The following is a 22328-nucleotide window of genomic DNA, read 5'->3' as shown; positions in this document are numbered from 1 at the left end:
ATAGCTTTATGCGCGTCATTAGTTTGACGTCTTGCTATTAATATGAGCAATTATCGGCCTCATTTTGCCAAGTTTGGCTGTATGACGAAAGCAACATTCATTTATTGATTTAGATTTCGGTGCGGAATACTGATAACTAGAGGATAAAGAATGCGTCAATATGAGACTATTTCACGCTTAAGAGATAAGCCTGTTCAAAGTCTAGACATTTTATAAGTAAAGCAATTAATGTGTACTTCGTAAATCTATTAAGCTTAGTGTGTTCATGCACAGCATCAGTGAGTTCAAGAAAGGTCGTTTTAGTGCCAAATGCTCCAGCGTTACAAATTCAATTGTAATGGTAATTCATTGTAATTTACAATGGGGGGGGGGTCAGTGAAATGAAAATTGCATTGATGAAAAGCTTCCAAAATTGCAGAATTTTTTATTGATTGTCTCACAATCCTTAAAATATATCGTATCATCTCAATTAGTGGAAATACAAACACAAAGTGCTTAATTGAGAAAAACTTCAACAATTTGAAATTTTTGACTGACTTTGAGAAGATTTAACTGTCAGGTAAAAATTTCGAGAAGATTGCGGTTAATGTTTTTGAAAACAATTTCATTTTGTTCTCATGCTTTTTGCATATATTTGGTTTTATATTTGGCCTTAAATATGTGCAGGTTTTATTTTTTTCTACTTAATATCTTGCTATTAACTTCTAAGATACAACTAACATAACCATTATATGAGTTGATGTTATTTATTTTTGAATTAATTAATTATTGGGTTTCATTTATTAAATATGCCCGGGTCAACGATCACACAAATTTCTTTGATTTCGTGCTAGGTCATATATGATTCTTAGTAATCATACTAGGTCATGTATGATTTGTATGAATTCTTGGTAGTCATACGAGGACCATATATGATTTCCTAGAAATCATACAGGGATCATACAAAAAATTTCAAAGACTAAAAACTGTATAATTTTGATTTTCTATTAAAGTTGAAAAATTTCTTGGAAATCATACAAAGTCATATATAACACATAAGTATAAGTATAAACTGGCTTCAGAGTATGTCAAAAATTTTGTTATCTATTTGGACTTACTCTTTTATTTAGTGCCCAACTTTGCAATTGATAGTGTGCGTTAGGGTCTTTTGGCGGATCACAATGTGATGACGGGGTATTATATAGGTGATGCCCTACCAAAAAAAACATAAATGGTAGAACATTTTTCGAAAAATAGATTTATGATTCTTGGTATTCGTTCTAGGATCATATATGATTTCTTGGTATTCATACAAGGATCATATATGATTTCTTTGGTTTCATACAAGGATCGTACTAAGAAATCAAGTATGGACAGTATGAAATCATATATGATCCTTGTATGAAATCAAAGAAACTTCAACCCGGGTGTACTATTTGTACACCCGGTTGTACACCCGGGTGTACAACCCCCATTCCGGTGTTTTTTATGGCACAGATAGCAAATTATGAGTTGTTATTTGGCACGTTATTACGTAAAAAACAGCACGTTCCAGTATAAAAAAGCACGTGCGCCTTGGTGCGTTAAGCTTAAATGCACCCTGAGCTGGGCGAGGAGGAACAGAAACCGAATAAGTTTTAATTTTCGTAGTTCTACTTTGACTTTAGCTCATATTTTCTCGGTATGTCGAACAAGAGCAAAAATTTTCAGGAACGTTACCGTTTAAGCTCCCCTCCCAGCTAAGTGGGCACATATTATTTGCATCCACAAGACGCACGTGCCGATTTTTACGAAATGATTTACTATGTAAAGGCACGTGCTCCGTAACTGGGGGGCGCAAAACATACTGGGGGGGGGGGGGACAAACGGAAAAGATCAATTTTTCTACCTTCCTGGTTGGCAAGAAATTGAGAAATTAGAAAGCCAAAATTTACTCCACTTTCTTCAACCCACACCAGAGTTTTCATAGAAGCTGAAAAAAGTTTTCTTAAAAACTATTGTTGTTCATCGCATATAAAATTTATCAGAATTTCTCCTAAACTTAATTGGAGGTGTATACGCTTGTGTTTTGTAACAATCTGAAAAACGAAAATATTGAATCTACAATAATGTGCTTCGGAATTGAATCAGTGCGAATCATCAATGGAATAAAAAATTTTCTTCTCCTCTTTTTCTATTGTTATAATTACGTTGTAATAATTAAATTCTAACAGACCAAGAACTTGCCTCATGTTGGATTTAAAAAACCTTTCAATCTGGGCAAAATTTATCGCTAAAAAGATAAATTTTTGGTCCAGACTTACGTCACAGAGTATTTCAGCAGTGGTACAGTTACTTTGAATAGACAATTCGCAAATCTAATTCTGAATCTCTGAAAATACCTTTTAAAAATTGCCCAAACTGGACATTGAAAGGTATAGTCTGTGTTATATGTGTCCTGTCGAAAGTAGGGTCTGTCTGTTGAAACAGTAAACAGTCAGAGGTTAGCGCTGTTGTTCTTCATTACAGTCAAAAGTAAATTCTGTGGAGCTTCAAATGTATACTCTGTGGAATTCTGAACAGCTCTACGCGCCGACTGTGAAAAACATGTGCAGTGAAAACAGGAGTTCCCAAAAATACAGTATATATATATATATATATATATATATATATATATATACATACATACATACATACATACATACATACATACATACATACATACATATATATATATATATATATATATATATATATATATATTGTATATATATATATATATATATATATATATAAAAATTATATATATTTATGCTTTATAGATATTGATTTACGGTCTGATTCACAATCCTTATGCCATTGTTAAAAATGCCAAATAATTTGCACATTAATTGACAATTTTGATGCGAATCCTCATCTTTATTCACATTCCTTCGATTATAACATGTTAATTTTGGATTCATTCAATTCAAGTGTAATTTATTAGATTTGTTTATGCACATATTTTTACTAATGTTTTATCCTAACCCATCAATTTTAATTGCACACGTTTTACTCGACGGCGTCTTCCTTTTGACATTCCGCTGTTTACATCCTGGCATTCTTCTAACGTTTTCATTAAAAACAAACGTGACCTTACGCTGATAACCACTTATAACAAAAGTAACTTTTCATTCCAAGAAGCGCGGCATGAAGACTCGGTTCCAATAATTTACTCTTTGAAGGGCAAACGCAGACTAATTATGCCGCTGCCAATACCCGGGTTGAGACCAAATGGTTAACTTGTAAGAACTTGCAAGGCGAATGGCTAACTTGTAAGTTTCTTGCAAGTTCGTTCCGGTCGAGCACAACTCTTATTGGTTAAATCAATTCAACATTCAGTCATTTACCGTAGAAAGTGCGTGGGAGTTAGTTACTCTGTTTGGATAACAAAATACAATCCGACCTAAGTAGACAAAATGGTTACTTTTTGAATTTTATCAATTCAAGAGAGTTCCTTTTGCACTTCCATTAAAAAAGTGTAGATCTCAATTAGCTTCGTCGCGATTGCTTTTTTAAAAATGTTCCCATAATATTGCTTTTGATTGATTTTTCAAAGTCATATCTCAGTTTTTTTCTCAAAATAATTTAGTGGCCCTCCATTTTTAAACCCTTTTTTTATAATTTAATTCACACTTTTCAAGATTCTATTTTTTTTCAAACATCCGTTTACATTCATGTCTGGCAACGTTTTATTTACGGTTTAGTGCGTATGTAAGTGTATGTATGTGTGTGCGTGTGTGTGCATGTGTGTGTATATGCATGTGTCTGTGTGCGTGTATGTGTGTGTGTGCGCGTGTATTTGGTGTGTGTGCGAATGGTTAACTTGTAAGTAACTTGTAAGTCGAATGGTTAACTTGTAAGAACTTGCAAGTTTTTGTAAGAAAAACTTGAAAGGCGATGCATCGCCTTGTAAGTTTCTGCCAGAAACTTGCAAGTTCTTACAAGATAACCATTCGGCCTCGACCCGGGTAGCCAAGACCGACTGTAATCAAACGCTGCGAATTGGATGACACTACTGCAGATTTTACTGCGTATAAAAACTACAGATTCAAACCTTTTCACATTTTCAGAGTCAAATTTTCACGGTGACAAATCATGCTGTTCATCCCACTTTTTGAAGTGTTTTTGCTTGTAATAAAAACGCAGAATGGAAAATATATGTTTCATTTCTGACATATAATGTTGCTTTGGTCAGGCGTGAAGAACAATTCTCTATTGCTTAGTTCCAGTACTGAGTGGAGATTATTCATTACTGATTTTCTGGTTCCTTGAATAATAAAAAAAATTTCTAAAACCTATATTTTTTCTGTTATTTTTAGAACAAAATGTGTATTGATAACTCCTGTTTTAATTGCTTTCACCATAAAGTGAATGGTTTATCACTAAGTCCTTCTAACAATGAAAAAATTACAATTTTGGGGTTATGGCATGCTGGTGACGGCCCTGACACGATTAAAAATAAGATCAAAATATCAAATTTTAAAAAAAAATAAATGTTGAACGATACCATATATGAAAGCTTACGCACCGCACCAACATCAAATAGAATTTTTGTAATGGTAATTAGCGTACATTTGTGGTTAGCAAGTTTAATCAACCCCGGAAAAAATGTCGAAAAAACTTACCAAAAAACTTTATTTTACAATTTATCTGATTTGCATGTCTCGGCAGGCATGCGGTGTTTGAAGTGTCCAATAAAAAAATTGAATTACTTTGTTGATTTTAAGAAACAACAAATTTGATTAATTAGGCGGTAAAACATTTTGTAAAACATTTTGGTTAAACTGATTTGTATCACGTGTCGCACGTTGAAAGATGTCTCCGGAAATTGTGACAATAAACATTGTTCTACCAATTTTGCCGTAATTCTCAAACTATTTCTCAATTTCTCGTTGACACCCTGATTTTGCACCAATTTTTTCTCAGTTCAGTACTCATCATTATCTGATAAAGTACCAAATACTTTCCGTTTGAGGCCATTAGACAGACAACGAGTGGAGGGGGCATACCCAGGTTGAGGTCCAGACCGAAATGGCCTCTGATCAGACCATGCCAGACAAAAGTGATCTCTGATCAGACCGACCCAGACTGATTTGTCCTCTGATCAGGCTATAGTGCGCTCGAAGCTCCATGTGCGCTTAAAGTGCGCTCGGAAACTTCCTCTGATCAGACTATTGTGCGCTCGAATTTCACCTCCTGATCAGACTAGTGTGCGCTCGAGTTCGCCTCTGATCAGTCTGAAGTGCGCTCGAAATCGCCTCTGATCAGATTATTGTGCACTCGAAGTGGCCTCTGATCAGACTAAAGTGCGTTCAAAATAGTCTGTGATCAGAGAATGGATTTAAACATGAAGAAAATCTCTCAATTTTGTTATAATGTATTCATTTCAAGAAAGTTGATGTTTTTAGAAAAATATTCAACTAGGTAAAAGCCCATTCTTAAAGTAACGCTAACGAAAAGAAATCCCAAGTGCCGAAAAAAATTATTGTTGAGCATGCCATTAATTCATGTTTTTGACTATATAGATGACCTTAGACAGCTTTGCATAATAACGTCTTGATCTACAGTCAATACTAAGCTTTTCAAAAAGGGACCGGCAGTTGCTATCAGCTGGACCTCTTGTTTATGATCAACCCATCAGGCTTTCGATGAGTCTCTGATCAGAATGCTACTGTATTGTTGACTCTTGGGAGCGACAACTTCTGTTAGTAAAAAACAAAAAAAAAAATGCCGAAATCGGTCTCTGATTAGACTAGTGTGCGCTCGAATTGGCCTCTGGTCAGAAAAGTGTGCGCACAAAACTGCCTCTGGTCAGACTGTCCTGGATGGAAGTGACCGCTGATCAGACAAGTTCCAGACTATTGTCCAGACAAAAGTGCGCTCGAAGTCTTCTGCAGACCATGTAATTCGAGCGCACCGAGAACATGTGTGCGCTCGAAGATGGTCTGATCAAAGATCACTTCGGTCTGGCCACCTCGAACTGGGACTGTTCTGCTGGGTCAGTAATTGAAAAAATAATTCAAAAAAATCATTCAAGTGAAATCATTCAAGTGTAATTAAAGTTTTGAAATCTGATTAAAAGCAAAAGGTTTGAAAAAGTAGCCATACCGATGGAATGAGACTGGTGACTACAAGATGACGAATGGTCAAATCACTGAAGAGAGGTGTGCACGACTCCTGAAACAAACAGCATGCAATAGCATTTTCAGACTGTACTGTTATCATGATGCATTCTTAATGCAGACATTTTTTTGTTCTGAAATTTGTCATGAAAGTTCTAAAATATGACATGCGTGATCATGATCATGACCATAGTAGTGGTCAGAGTAAAAATACAGAACTGGAAAACCTTTGTTCAGTACTGATTTTGTCCGGAGGTCAAGTCCGGGCACATCAAGTCAAACTAGCAAACTTTAAACAGGGTTATATATCTAAAAGCTACGGGTGAAACACTTTGCCGTGCGGAATAAAAAAAATTACAAGCTAAAGCAAACCCGACAAAGTTTGCATTTTAAATATATTTGCATAGCATTGTAAGCAAAATCGACTGTATTTATACATGGTTTGTTAATTACAATTAATCTCCTAACTTCAAATGGATTCCCATGGTGCACTGCCAATTGTATGATACCTTTTCTAGCCGGAAATGAAAGTTTTGAAACGACCAAATCAACAGTAAATGTTTTATTGTCTTCTTACCCAACAGACTTTGTTCTTCAAAATTTCCTCGTTTTTATTTGCGCAGCCTAATCAGAAAAAATTTTTGAGACGCCTCAATACGGGCCACCATGTGACCTAATAGTGATCTCAGTGGTGTTTTCTCTATAAGTTGTTGTCATTGCAGTACGTTTGTTGTAATAATAGCTTCCGAAAAACAATTTACCAATATAGTTAAGACCTGGTCTGCTTTTCACTTCAATAGTTGTTTTTGTACATCAAATGTTGAAGTTTCAGTCCCAAAGATTTTCCACCCTAGCGAAGGTTAAATTTTTAAAAAATTGACAACTTACGAGTTCTATTGTGAGTCGATCCGTGTCGAAGGGCTCGTTGATGATTGTTGGGAAGTACTGTTCACACTTTTTCTAAAAACCAAAAGAATCATCTTTAATGGAAAAACCAGCGTCTTGAAGCACTGCAGTGATGCATTCTCAGGCTGAGGTGACAGACGGAAATCTTGTATGACCAGACCGCTACAGAGGTAAAGTCAGATCTATCCAGACAGAAACATGTTATGTCCTTTCGTGCATTCATTTTCAGACCTGCGCGCATTAATCTTCAGACTATCGTACGTTTCATGTTCAGATTTTTGTGCATTTTTCGATGTTTTTGCGATTTTGTATTTTTTAAATGTGATTTTGAACGCACGATGCACCACCCAGTGCATTCAGCTTCCTTCTGGATATGATTGGTTTCGTCTGGGACCTCAGCCTGGTCTGTCACATTTTTAAAAAAACAGTCGTGATCAAATTTTATTTAATGTGGGGGGTATTGAATTTTCTAAAAAAATATATGTATGGACGGCGCTGAAAAACAACGAAGATCAATTTGTATTTTCTTAAGTTTATATTTTCAAGTTAAGCACTTCGGCACATATTAACCAACACTTCCAACCGGAATAGCAGAAGAGCTAAACAAATTCAAACATCTAAATTGTGTTTCCATAGAAAACTCTATGAAGTTAAGACTTTTGATTTTAAGTTCAGTACAAACGCGGCGAAGAATCTAAAATGAGATTTTAATCAGTATTTTTCAATGCAACTGATTTTAGGGTTTCATATTGTGTGTTCAGTTTCCAATAGTGGGTATAAGTATGAGGAGATAGAGAACCTTTCCGTTTTCGTAGAAGTCACAGAGCATGACAATACAGCTGACGTTGTTGGTCCAGCACATGAGCCAGAAGTCATGCACCGTGTTAGACAAGGGGGCCTGGCTTGCAATCAACAAGTTCAGACCGTTGTAATCCTAAACATCACTCCATCAATCACTTATCAGTCTTGTGCACGCCTTGGCAAAGACTTCCAAGTCTAAATCCAAGTCTTGGACCAAGAATCGGTGGGTCTGAAATACTTCATTACAAGCGTCTACCGGTACCAAATTTCTGAGCGCATTTACTCGTTCGTACTTAAAAACTTCGCGGATCAAAAGACGGTTCTCTATATAGAAATTAAAGTCAGTGGTTTTCAATTTTAAACTGAAAGTTGAAAAGTGAAAACTGCTTTGCACCGCCAAATATGTTCGACGGAAGCACCATCCGCAAAATTTAGCGCAATTAGTTTTCAAAAAATTTAGCGCAATTAGTTTTCACAAAATTTGAGACCGCATTTTCCGCTTACGGACCGGAAGCAATAATCACTTTGAAAAGAAGCCGCATTTGCTATAAGTGATTAGGCCTAAAATACCCACAAAAGTTACTAGATTCGACAAAGTAGCACCGAATAATTGACCAAACAAGGAAAACATAATCCACAAAACATGACAGCCTAAGATAAGAAAGACAAGAACACGCAAAGGAACATAAATTAAGAGGCAGATTAATTGCACAATAATCACTCTATAGCTTTCATGGATGATGAAGTGTCATATTTGCCACCTGTTGAGGAAACGGAGCATGAAACAGAGCAAGGAACTAGAGGATAAAAACAAATGAGGGATTACTTGCAAGTAATCTCCCGTTTATGTTATGATCCTTTGATTGTTCCAATCTTTATTATCTTAAGCTTTCATGTTTTGTGGACTATGTTTCCCCCTTTTTGGTCAACTAGTTGCTACAATATATTAGTATCTAGTGGTATTTTCGGCCTATTTAATTTTTAAAAAAGCAGCTTCTTTTAACAGCAGTTTAAATAGACATAAACCGTGGAAAACACTTCCCTTATTTGTATGAAAATATGTAATAGAATGATAAATCTAGTATGAAATTCCTTTTTTGATGAAGACACTTGCAATAAGTTTTGGTAGGCTTATTTTAATTGTCTTACATTTTCTTCTTTTCAAAACTGATTAAGATTTTGTCAAAAACCCTTACAGCCGAACGTAACTACTTTTCAAATTTGTTTGATCTTATTTTTCATTTTAAAGATTTTAATAGCTTTGTGGGAGCCACTTTCACAAAACTTAAACGCTTTCCTCATTGAACGCATATCTTCCTTTGTATGTAGTTTTTTGGTACCGTCAGACGCTCGTAATGTTAAATAGCAGGGCAATTGGTGAGCGAGATTGAGAAAATAGGTAGAAAAATTTTCAAAAAACGTCGGTAAGTATGCCAAAAGAGAAGGGGGCCAAATATTGGTGGTTTTATTTGGCGCTAGCACTCGATCGACTGGGGATTGATTTCGAATAACAGGGGCATCAAAAGGACGCTCATGGTTGCTCTTCTCTTATCGGATTTTACACAGTTGAAAGCGTTTGACAAACATTGTGGTTTTGGCTATTTTCGGACTTTTTTCGGCCAACAACTGTTCAGAAACACTTAACATCTAAAAACGTCTCAAATTGGATCTCGAGGGGTTCTATTTTAGCCTTTATTTTTATTCGAAACAAATTGTCAAGCAGCCCTCGAAAATGAGTCGAGTTGAGCTTCGAAAACGTGGCATCTCACAAAACTCATCAAAAACTCAAAACTTTAGCTGCATTTTTTTTAAAAAAAAAAATGGTTTTGACTCAGGAATCAACCTGCAATCTCCAATGTGTACTACTGTTCTAGTACTATACATTGGAGACACATTCCTTATATAATTTTTGCACTTCAAAAAATAATACTGCGCTCACAGCAAATTTCTGATATAAAATTTTAAAATTCAACGTCTAACTTTTTTTAAGAAACGTGCTAGAAAGTGACTGAGATAGGTATGAGTATTACTCATGAAGCTTACCTTTTTATCCCCTTATTGCGCTGACAAGTATTGAATTTTGCCTCGTTCATACGAAATGATAGGAAATGTACACTCATTCGATCTTTCAATTTCTGAATTCTTCGTTTTTCAAACTTTTTAGCTGCTCCGCACAAGAACAAACTAATGCGCCTTTGTGCAGTAACAGCGGTTTTCAAGGCCGGATGAGGTGGGAATAACCAATGCAATTGATATATGACTTTATAAAGATGTAAATATGACGATGGTAGATAGTAACAATCAATGTGCGGTGGGGGGGGGGGGGGGGGGGGTTAAAATACGAACTGTGATGTAAGAAGCGTTGATATAATCGTCATCGTGACCTCTATTCTCTGCATCTACTGTGACCCTGTTATAGTCAACTGAAACAAAATATTTGAATACATTTCGTTTCTACAAAAAAAATGGCGACCAGCATGAAATATCGCAACGATAAAAATGGGGTCCGCATTCCATGCAAAATCTAAGAATCAACTTTTTCCAGAGCAAATTTTCCATATCAAAGATTAATCGAGAAGACTAATAAACCTGATGTCATTGGCAGCTCTTAAAATGTAAACACTTCTGCAAAATAAAGCAACAACTGCGTCGAACCTTTTCATGACCCTTACTCATTTAACAATACTGGAACTTCAACCTGAGATCAGATAAAACTAGGATGGGCCGTTAGAACCATTTTCAGTATATTTTGAGAAGCTGATTAAGGAAGGCTGGGTAAACGGGGAAGCAAAAATTTAGGGCCATGTTTTGGAAAACACTCCTCTTAAAAACATGAAATTAAGACATCCAATGTAAAATAACCTTCATTATCAGCAAAAAGAATGTTCAATAACAATATGCAGGCATAGTTGAAAGAAAAAAACGAACATGTAGGGTTTTCTTGCACTAAACGTTGAAAGCTTTCGACAGAACAATACACTGAAAATTTTCGCAAAATTTACTTTATCACGGATAAATTTTTTCAAAAAATTTATCATGAATTGCAGAAAACACATAAGGAAGTTGAAAAACATGAACGCCAACTGAAACATATTGAGTTAAAAATGAATACACAATCTTGTAAAATGCTTCATAGTGTCGAGAAATTGAGTAAACGATATTGCAGGCACGGAAGATTTTTCATCGGTTCCGTTTTTATTTTCCAATTTCAACTGAAAAAAATTCCTGCTAATATAGTTGTCCTAATTAGATGAAATTATTTAATACGATATCAGCTAACACTCAATGCTAGTTTGAAGCTAATCACGTCATTCGTTTAAACTATTGGCATTAATGTATTAGTTTTGAGAAATATTATTTGTTTAGAGCAAAAAATATTCTTAATTACAAACTTAAATTGATATGCTAAACTCAGTGATGGCATTATCTTATTGTTCCAACACATATATGCCAGTCTGGCTTTTTTTCAAACGTTCACTTTTTGTTTACGCATCGTAGAGAAAACCACCCCTTTGTAGTCCCTGAATCTAGTTTTGGTTTATATAAAAAATATTCTAAATTTGAAAAAGGGAATATTTTAAAATTTCGAAGTAAAAATAGAAAGAGTTATAAAATTTTCGCTCCGGTGGGGGAGGTGAGTGAGGGTAGAGGTGACAAATCGCGTTCAAATTTAATAAAAAACGAACGGAGAAATTTCTAGTAATATTTGGTTTGGGTAAGATAGCGTTTTGGTTGTTACTGGTAATTCTCTACAGTTTCAAGCGTAAATGTTGACGAATTAAACTATTTGGCCCAAAATTTTGAAAAAATCAGCCAACTTACATTTTTTCCTTAAAATTTCGTTGAAAATTTTTATGCGTCCATTTTTGTCGATTAAACCTGTTGTATGAACTTTTTCCCGAATTGAACGGTTTTTTGTAAAAGAGAAGATTTCAGGAAATTCAAAGTTCCAAAAATGTAGAAACCAAAAAACAACATGTAAAAATAAAAGCAAAAAATGTAATTTTTCTAAAATCTAGTGTTGTTTTAAAAGTTTTTTGTTAACGAACTGACCCGTTATGCTCATGGAACCTCAAAAACGACAAAATTTTTTAACGAATTTCAAAAAATATCTTTCTAGTTTTGGTGTCAATTTTGCGATTGCCGATACAATTGCCTCATGAAATCCAAGCCCGTTTTTGAAAAAACAACAAATTTTATATGAACACACTTTTAAATGAACATTGAGGATAAATCAATTGCCAAGAAGAAATTTTTTGTCGGGTTTTGAATTTATGCTTGTGGGTGTATATGTGTGTATGTGCGTGCGCCTGTAAGCTCCTAAGTATATGATTATTTTTTGTTTGATGTCTATACTATTTGTGTCTAAGAAAAAAATGAAAGAGTTTGTTTGATTAAATTAATTTCGTTAAATGTTAGACACAAATAGAGGCATAATGCAAAAATTGCCAGATATCTTAAAAAAAAACCTAGAAAAATTAATTTTGATAACAAATTGCAGCTCCAAATGTTCCTAAAACCACATTAATGTTGCTAAAGTCTTGTTGGTAACACTTATGACAGTTTTTTCAAATAAAAACTATTTGTTCAATTATGATAAAGAAGCATATAATTGACTTCGAAAAAATTCAAAAAGTTTTGTTTCAAAATTGTGCCAAAAACACAGTTACCAATAAAATTGGTTCAACAGCTTGAGACTTTTAATTTAAAAAATCAAGGAAGAACTAGATTTACGGTGACGAACCTCGAGTGAAGGTCAGTTGACAAAAAAGAAATTTTAAAAACTTTTTTGGTGTCGTGGGTTGTATTTTGGCGTTTGTGTGCGTAATGGGTGTGGTGTTTGTAGTGTTTGTCTGTGTCATTCAAATTGTTTAATTCTTTATCTTCCTAGAGTGTTCTGAAGAGTTTTTGTTTTACTGCCGAAAAACGACCACATATTGTTTGGTTCAAACAGTGCAAGTAATTTTTATCCAATTCATACAAGCTGCTTCCGGACCCTCCAAACGATTTCTGTGACAGAAATGAAATTCCATTTTCGACCTTCAGATGCATGTTCAAACTCACTGTACGGAATTGCATAAACCATTTTGTTAAATTTGCCCCATAATTTTTATGATTCTGGGACCCAAAAGTTTGTGTTTAAGGATTAAATTGATCAAATTATCTACACTCGTTAGCCAATAGTTTCCCCTTAAACCTTCAAAATTTGATAAGTTTAGAAATTTAGAAAATCGAATTTTATAAATTAGAAATTTAGGAAACTCCTGCTGAAAAAGTTGCCCTGATTTTTGAAAATTAGCTGATTTTTTTTCAATTGTTTTTCGTTAACCCCCAAATTTCTTTTCTTATACAGTTCCGATAAAAAATTTTTAAAGTTCTCTTTCTCTTTCAAAAGACTCGAAAGTTTGCAAGGGTCAAAACTTAAAGTTTCTGTAACCAGTATTCCCCAAAGATACTAAATAGGAGCCCTTAAGACAACCTTTATGGTTCTCTTAAGTAGAGACACAAGTAGAAGCAGAGTGCAAAACTGCCAGAAAACCTTAAAAAATTAGAAAACTACGTAGCTTTTGCTACAAATTGACATTTAAACAAGTTCAAAACCAGAAATGTGTTTGTCAAATCTAGCTGGTGCAACATTTGCGAGGTTTTTTTGTCAACGAATTGACCCATTAAGATTATGGAACCTCAAAATTGACAAATTTTTTGTAAGAACTTCAAAACTTTTATTTCAAATTTTGATGTCAATTTTTGGATTGCCGGTACAATTGCCTAAGTAGGTCCAAACACTGTTTTTTTTGAAAAACAAACAAAATTTTAATGAACACTGGCGAACACTGAGTATAGATCAATTGCCAAATAGAAATCTCTTTTTTGTCGGGGTTTGTATGTATGCTTGTGTGTGTGTGTGTGTGTGTGTGTGTGTGTGTGTGTGCCTGTAAGGCTCTACGTATTTGTGTGCCTTTTAGGAATTTTTTTGGTATAAGTGTCTAAGAGAAAAAAGTGTTTTTTTAATGCATAAGTTAGTTCCGATAAATGTTAGACTCAAATAGAGGCCGAGCGCAAAAACTGTCAGAAATCATTAAAAAATTCGAAAAAATACATAGCTTTGGTTGCAAATTACGTTTTTAAATTTTCCTACAATTTCAGTTATGTTTCTAAAATTTCGGTAATAACTCATATGCTAGATTTTTTAAAAAAACCAATTGTCCAATTATGCTCATGAAGCAAAAAATGACTTCGAAAAACTTCAGAAAGTTTCGTATCAAGATTGTGTCAAAACACAGTTACCAACAAAATTGCTTAAACAAATCAAGACATTTATTTAAATAAAAACAATCAAGAAAGAACTGGATGATTGGTGACGAAACGTGAGTAAAGATCAACGTTAGCAAAAAAAGAAAATTTCAAAATTTTTTTGGTGTTGGTGTTTGTTTATGGGCGTTGATGTGCGTAATGGGTGTGGTGTTCGTAGAGTTGGCCTGAGTCTTTGTCTTTCAAATTTTATAACACTTATCTTTCTCGAGTAAGCTAAAGAGTTTGCGATTTGTCTGCCGAAAAACGACGGCATTTTGTTTGGTTCAAACGGTGCGAATAACTTTTATCCAATGCATACAAGCTGCCTCGTGATATTCCAAACGACTTCTCTGACTGAAATGAAAGTTTTTTGCGAGTTTTAGATGCATGTTGGCGCACAAAATTGCGCAGGCCATAAATTCTCTAAAGAAGTTTTCTGAGTCCCGGACCGAAATGTTTCTATTTAGAGACTAAATACTTTAAGGATCAAATTAGCTACTCTCGGTAGCAAATAGTTTCCATTTAAACCTTCAGGAACAATAGTTTTAAATTTTTGAAACAGATAGCATCCCAAACTCTCGAGCTCTAAGGCACCTAGCGAATGTACCAAAAAACTACCAATTACACCTTGTCAGTTGCAAAAACTTTTTTGTGCGTTAAGCCTGCAAACTCTTGAATACCTTGCGTCAAACTTTTTAGCAGCTTTCCGGTCTCTTGTTTTACATATGGATCTTTGAAATAGACATGGGGTATAAAGATTTTATTGAAGATGGAATGTTACAACGTTTCATGATAAATGTAATCTTGGCGTACAACCACTAAAGATTTTCCGACAAGGCCATTGCTTTTTTTATCGAAAAAATTACTGTGCATATTTTGGAAAAGAACATATATTGTTTTTCTTCAAGGTTTTAGGATGTCTTAGGTTGTTCTGCATGCTGTCACATCATTTAAATTCAAGAGAAAACCGAGCGTAATAAGCAAACCAAATTTTGAGCGGTGTAGAAGGTCTTCAAAAAGATTTTACTAATAACATAGTGTAAATTTGTGAATATAATGCGATTGAAAAATGTTAAGTACTTTGACTGAACTACAGACATTAGATTTTTGAGAATGATTTTCTTTGTTGTTAACTCAGAGTAATTCAATCATATTGGCCACCTTGCAAAACTGATTCCCCATTTTTCGCAAAACATCTCTATCAACTTTGCAGACTTATATGGATTAAAATGAAAAATTTGAGCCAATTTGACCAGTGAGAAGTAACCTTTTTCTTTAAACAAAAATTTGCTGCAAAAGTCTCATCTTTGAGTGAATATAACCAGATGAAATCTTATCCTTTCCCCAATATCAGAACTTGACACAATTTTTTTTTTAAAATTGTATGATTGTAGATGTTTATTTTTAAAGCAAAATTGAGCGTTTTATATCTCCGAGCAAAATAATTATGCTGAAGCATTGTTATAAAAATGTTAAAAATTGCAAATATAAATCTTATTAATTTTTTCGATCTGTTTTTTTATCTGTAAGACTTTTTTGTTTATTGCTTATCAAATAGTTCTTGTTTAACCGAAAGGGTTACAAGAAAATATTCGTGCTCGGAAACTTTTTTCTTCAGAGCGATTTTTGGAGTCCATTTATGACAAGGAAGCGCTTCAACAAAGATTGCTTTCATAAAATCTGAAATAGAGATAGTTAATAAAAGCAAAATTTTTCATAAGTTGTTTTTTATAAAAAAAAGTTATTAATTTTTATAGTACAAGTACTGAAAATTCTTGCACTCGAGACGACCTATGCTTAATGTGTTTTGTCCCGCTGAAGATTTGTTAAAAAAAATTGAAGCAACGGTGAAAAACAGCAAACAGAAACATGACAAAAGATAAAAAGACCAACAAAAAGTTTGCAGAGTGTCCAAAATTTAGAGGCAAAAGGATAAAAAGTAGTAAGAACTGGCACAAAAACGTCGAACAATGATAACCGGTCTGGAAAATTGGATTTCAAAAGCAACCATAACCGACTAAAATCGGGCAAGTTGCTCTCAAACGACTGGTGAGCTGTTGGCTGCGTCAAGTAGTGAGGGGGCTCAAACTCTTACGTTAAGAACCGCTCGTCACAACATAAAGGTATGGCTGCAAAACAATTTCGATGAATTGCTTATTTAGGGCCTAGTAAACGCGAGGAGCATTAATTGGTCTGAAGAGCCGTTAATGCCCGTCGGGTGTCACCTGTTTATCATGTGCATTTTTGAGGTCAAAAATTCAAAAAAAGTCTGTTAAAAATGGGCCAAGAGAAAAATAACCACAGGACTAATATAATTGCTGCAAACTTCGTTGGATAGTAATTAATCGAACTTGCAAAGTTTCAAGCAAAAACATTACTCTCAGGTAAAGTATTAAAATTTTTCCAAAAAGTGAAATTATCACGCATAAGCTCAAAAGGTTATTTTCTGAAAAAAATATTCCTGTTTGAATGTGCTAAAAGGGTGGGATTTTTAAAATTAGGTAACTTTAAAATTTTTAAGCCAAAATTACTGATCAGCTATAATGACTGAGCAAAAAAACGAGTTAGGCATAAGTCGTCAGACCTCAAGTTTGCTGTTAAAAATATCAACAGATAATTTAGTGTTGATCAGTAATTTGGAAAACGGATCAAGCAATAAGTAATTTTCAAATTTTATTCGTTCAACATTTTTTTCAAGAGTTTACGGTAGACATCACAGCAAACTTAGAATTTAATCAGTTTGGTGGTAATTTATCACACTGTCATGTTTTAATCCAGCTGATAAAAAGGTAAAAAAAAATGAGCAACAACCTGAGCAAACTTCTTGGAAAAATTCTTGCGAGCCTTAAAGCATGTCTCCTGGAGAAAGTTATTTGGAGCCCAATTTTGTCCGAGAGAAAAAGAATCCTTTTTTCAAAGATACTCAGAGGGGATGGTTCAAAAAGAGGAAACAGTCACAAAAGTTTATAACTTTGGCAAACAGATTTTTGTTAAGCTCTATAATTGATTCAATATAAAGAAATAATTTATTAATTCTTTAATAATTTTTTAATCTATCCTGTTGACAACTTCTGCGATCCCTTAATCCTAAATAAATATCAGATGATTACAGGAGATTGTTGAAAAAACAATTATTGAAGATGAAACATCAAAAATTCTGAATAAAGAGTTATCGAAAAATTGAATGCGAACAACGATTTCGACTATGGTTGCGATTTGGAACGAGACATGATTTTGTTTGACGAGCAGGAGAGAGGAGAATAGAACTTGAAATTGAAAAACAGCAGAATTAGTTCTAAGAAATAACGATTTGATGAAAAAGTATTCTTTCAAAAAATGCAGAAAGGCTTTGTTACTATAGTTTTCAATTGAATTATCTCTTTGAGTTTTGAACTACAAAATTGAGGTCTAAATAAGTTAGAGTATAGTTCTGGAAAACCTTCAGGAATTCGAGCTCAGCCTCGGGCGCAAGCACTCTCGGCCTTCAGCTCTAATTGCCTGAGGTTTCCCAGAACTATACCATAACATATACTTGTTCCCAGTACAGTTTGGGGCGATTACTTTTCTACAAAGCTCTCATCACTTCTGCTAAGTATACCGCTGAGTCAATAAATATCCTACTTCTATCTCGTTTTGAATTCAAAACCGGTGAAGAATGGTGAAGAACCGTTTCAACTGATCACTACTAAATGACTGAATTTCAAACGGGAAAGATCCACATATGTTATATGGCATGTAAGCATAAAAAATAAAAAAAAATAGCACTTGCACCTGGCAGGTTACATGCCCACTAAGCGGGGGATGCAGAATTGATCCAAAAATATTAGTTTTCGGTGACAACAACTTGTTAGGTGACTTTCCCAGCTAATAGTGTAAGTTTGAGTAAACAACTTACATGGCAATATATCCCTGTATCTGTTCTTCTTGAAGTTGCCACCTTTCACGGCTGATAATCTAGAGGGCATTTCACTCGCACCACTCTCCAATTCCATCAGCTAAAAAGTTTGGTTATTGACATCATAGCCGCTGTTAAAATGTAGCTTCCATTTAGTACAAATTGGCGAAGTAGAGTGGATGGTGCTTCAAGTTTTAACCCCTTTAACCTGGGTTTTAGGTCTCAGCGGGTTTAAACGGATAATTTTGTACAAAATTCTCAGAATGCGTGGAAACTATGCACGAAATTTGTTGCCAAGGATCTATGCTTACCTTAAAAATAATTGTTAACATTGATGAATGCGGTGGTTACTTTGTTTTATTATTAACTTCAGACTTTCAGGAAGTGCGTTACCAAGCAACGCTCATAAGCAGTTATTTTCAACTTGCAAACAAAAAAAATTAAAAAAATTTTTCAGCGGGAATTATAAGATTCGTTACATCTCAGAAAAGATATGAGAGAAACAGCTATAACACATAAATCTTCTGTACAAAATCAGCCTGTTTGTAGCCCGTGTTGAGGACAACGACGAAAAAACGACAATATTTTGTAAGAAATCATAGTTTTTGTCGTTTTGTCGTCGTTTTCGTCGTTTTCATTAATTTCTGTCGTCTAAGTCGTCTTTTAAGTGTAAGAAATGATCGTTTCTTCCTTGTTTTTTTGTTTTTCTCACGTTGTTTTTTTTTTTCAAATGAAATAGTTGTTTTTTGATCGTTTTTTCGTCGTTTAATTGCTCTTGAACTAGTTTTTCTCTATTAGATCGTTTTGGCCAAGAGATATTATGGCCTGATAGCTCAGTGGTCAGTGCATTAGGCAATGTATAGGGAGTGCAATGGTTCGAATCACAGAGGGGATCACGTTTTTACGTCGTTTTTTTGAAAAAACGATCATTTCCTACATAACAGTAACGACGAAATAACGAAAAAATCGACGATTACCACGTAAGGGCTTTGATTGTTTTTGTCTAATGAAAACGAATAAAAAACGACGATTTCTTACAAGCGAAAAACAAAATTCCTTAACACGGGAGACAATTGATTTTTATTTTACAATTTAAGCAAAGTCCTGATGCTGATTAAAACGATATTTAAAAATGGGATTTGATTAAAATAACCATTTCATTAGAAGGTGGAAGGCACTGGATGCTTATGAATGACGTTTTTAAATACTTACCAAGCTATTCACAATTGCTGTGGTCAAAATCAACCAATGGTTAATTTTGTATTATTTTCTAGGAGTTTTATAAATTTTTATGAATAATCCAGTATTTTCATTTCCAAAATTTATAATTATTTATAAATTATCAATTATATTTGAATGGCTTTATATTATAGCATTAGCGTGTATTTAAGAAGAACTTTAAAAAACATTAAAAATAGTTCAATAAAAAATTATAATCAATTTTTATAAAGTCTGCATCATTTTCTCGAAGTTAATAAATATTTATAAATAATCCATTATTTTCAAAAAATATAAAAAATCTTTATAAATTTCCATTCATTTTCGACTAGGGTGACTTCTCAAACCCAAAATAGAAAGCTTCATCGTCAAAACCATCCAGATGAAAATCAGCCATTATCAGACATTGTAGAGAACATAATTAGACGCAGTCAGAAATAAATTTGTCATCATCAGACTTTAAATTATTCTCCTAGCTGCTCATTTCACGTTTTTTTTTATCTCTACTCGTTTTTTATTTCTTTCAGAAGAGACTCAAGCCCAAAAATTGTCGCCGTGATTGGACATAATTTGGTCATAATCAGTTAATAGATCTTCAATGCTCATTTATCGCCAGATTACGACGAATGAATTTTGTCCATGTGAAGAAAACCTAGTCATATTTCATGTAGCCAGAGTCCGGCACCTCAGATTGTGCGACATACAGTCTTACCCTGGACGACTTAGACTCGAAGATTTAAACTATTCGAGGAACCTTTGTATATATCAACTCACCTGAAATTCCTGTTCAGCATTCTTCTGGGAAATTTTCTCGAACACCGACTGCACCTTTTGAAGAGTAACTACAAATGGGTCTACTTCGTTGGGGAAATGATGGGCCATGTCTAATTAGTGAGGTTACAAGTAAACAGCGAAATGAAAATATGCTTAAATTTCAGATCATAATAGATAAATTATTCTGAACATGATAGGCGACAGAAATCTCGGAAACAAATAGGTCTGGATTCTGAATATTAACAATATCAGCTAATCCTACGCTTAAAGATTAAGCAAAATTCACGCCTGGAGCGTGGGCAGAAACTTTGATATCACATTCATAACGGTCAATTCAGCTGAGCTTGTTTAATCGGTAATCAATGAATTCTTTGAGATTACAATATTACGATAAAACTGTACCAATCTAACGCATACATCAATTACTCATATTAGTCGTTCAACGAGTTATTAAGTAACCAGCATATTACCAAAGGTCGTAATCTATTATAACTAGCTTTACCAACGATGAAACCAAACGTTTCTACAATAATAATATATAGCAGAAAATTCGAAGTAAGATTTTAAAGCGTTCTGTCAGCTTCGCTCTTTCGAATTCTATGTTATACTCATTTGAAGCTTTGTTTGAAGAAACGCTAAAGCTTGCGTACACTTTGCTCTAAAGAAGGTCTCGAAAAGTTCATTCGGAGACATATTTGCGTGTTATAGAATAAGCAAAAGTAATTATTATAGCTTGTAAATGTTGTTGTGAATTGCAAAAACAGGAAAATATAGCTGTAAGCTAGAATGTGAAAGTCTAGAACACCCAGAGAACGTGGCAAAAGCTTCAAGCTCCAGTAAACAGAAGCCGCCATTATTACATGTTGGAAGAGTACCACCCAAAAGTTCATCAAGTTCATATTATAAAGAATATACAGTTTATGATTCGAAAGGAAAAAGGATTAGTTTGCAACAACCTCTAATTTACGATTTTAAAGAATTTTAAAACTAAAAGATGATGTATACATTTTTAAAACTTTTTGTCTTTTTTCGGATATTCGGTCAAACTTATGTAACATAAGCGGTAACTAGTGTTTGAAAAGTTAGAAAATTCCCCTCAATTTTCTTTCATTTTTTGGGTGGAAACGCTGAATGTAAGAGCTTATCTTAAATCATATTTGCGTTTTTAAAGATATTTCTTATATAAACTTAGCGTTTCATAATTTTGGCGCTTTTAAGTGTAGATTTAACAAAAAATTAGCGTTTATAAACGTTACTCTTGCATTGTTTCTGTTTAGAACTCCGTTTGTAAGATTCAGTCCACTGACCTCCTACTTCCCTTTGGCCCTACTACTGTACCAACGTAACTTAGTTTTCTTGAGAAATGTACTCTTTTTAAAGGGACTCCAGTATCACGTCTCTTATGCGGTGGAGGCGAAGTGCGTGAATCCTTTAGCATTTCCAAGCATTTTTCTAACGTATATCTTATATAGTTATAGATTCCTAAGCGTTGATCTTACATACACTCAACATTATTTTTGCATTTTATTACTCAGACCTCAGCCTGTGAGAACCAACCCTCTGAACCTCTGCAGTCCTGTCGCCTTGATAACTGTACGACCAAAGCATGGCATTCTTAAAAAATCTTACCTTTTAAATTGGACTGTTACATCACGTATCTTAGGAGGTGGTGAATTAGTTGAAAGCTTTGGTGTTTCGTATTTTTTCTTTGCGTAGCTTTCACGTAACTTAACGTTTAAAGGCGTAGAAAATACACATGACTAGCATTTTTAAGCGTTGCCCTAGCATATTGTCAGCGATCAGAGCGCTGTCTGGGTGACTCGAACCACTGACTTTCAACATCCTTGTTGACGCTCTACCACTACAGCACCATGTTTTATTTCAATTCAAATGTTTGAAATGTTTAAAGCAACTGTTTTTCAATTTTGTTATCCACATGTTAGCAGAATGTCAAATGTTCGCTAGCCGATACACATCTTAAATTGTAGGAAAAACAATTCAAGAGGCTTCGATCCTTTCCCTCCGCTTTCAGTCAACCGAATTAAAAATTTCTATGGTTACCAAGATATGTATATGTGGTATCCGAAACCCGAGAAAAACAATTGAGCTCCTTAAGCACCCATAAGCTACTCATATATCTTTCAGTTGCTTCTGAACATTTAAAAAATGGTCTTCTTGACATCGTAAATTATTCATATGAAATTTTTGATTTTTTTTCGGAGTAACACCGAATCGTCATCCCCAAGTTACACCACATGCAATGCTCGTATGTTTTGTGATGCACACATGTGGGCATTTGAGATATTTCATACCAGTTT

The 22328-nt window shown here is 34.3% G+C and overlaps 1 protein-coding gene across 3 annotated transcripts in view; it reads right to left on the bottom strand.

Moving 5' to 3' along the window:
* Positions 1–20604, bottom strand: part of LOC142345730 (receptor-type tyrosine-protein phosphatase alpha-like) — a 74249-nt gene extending 53645 nt beyond the window's left edge. For 2 of the 3 annotated variants that reach the window (XM_075398017.1, XM_075398019.1), the window contains exons 1-6: positions 20011–20604; positions 18019–18118; positions 10176–10252; positions 7828–7962; positions 7011–7082; positions 6109–6177 (exon numbers count right to left, since the gene is read on the bottom strand). In XM_075398017.1, coding sequence (XP_075254132.1) covers positions 6109–6177; positions 7011–7082; positions 7828–7962; positions 10176–10252; positions 18019–18118; positions 20011–20118 — 561 coding nt within the window. In that variant the 5' untranslated portion in view covers positions 20119–20604. The remainder of the gene's footprint in view (positions 1–6108; positions 6178–7010; positions 7083–7827; positions 7963–10175; positions 10253–18018; positions 18119–20010) is intronic. The other variant, XM_075398018.1, reaches the window with a different exon arrangement.
* Between the last annotated feature and the right edge of the window lie 1724 nt (positions 20605–22328).

The sequence above is a fragment of the Convolutriloba macropyga genome, chromosome 9 (genome assembly GCF_964194025.1).
Source record: "Convolutriloba macropyga chromosome 9, txConMacr16.3, whole genome shotgun sequence".
NCBI lineage: Eukaryota > Metazoa > Xenacoelomorpha > Acoela > Convolutidae > Convolutriloba > Convolutriloba macropyga.
The sequence above is the reverse complement of the archived record's forward strand: the minus strand, read 5'-3'. Positions and strand labels throughout refer to the sequence as shown.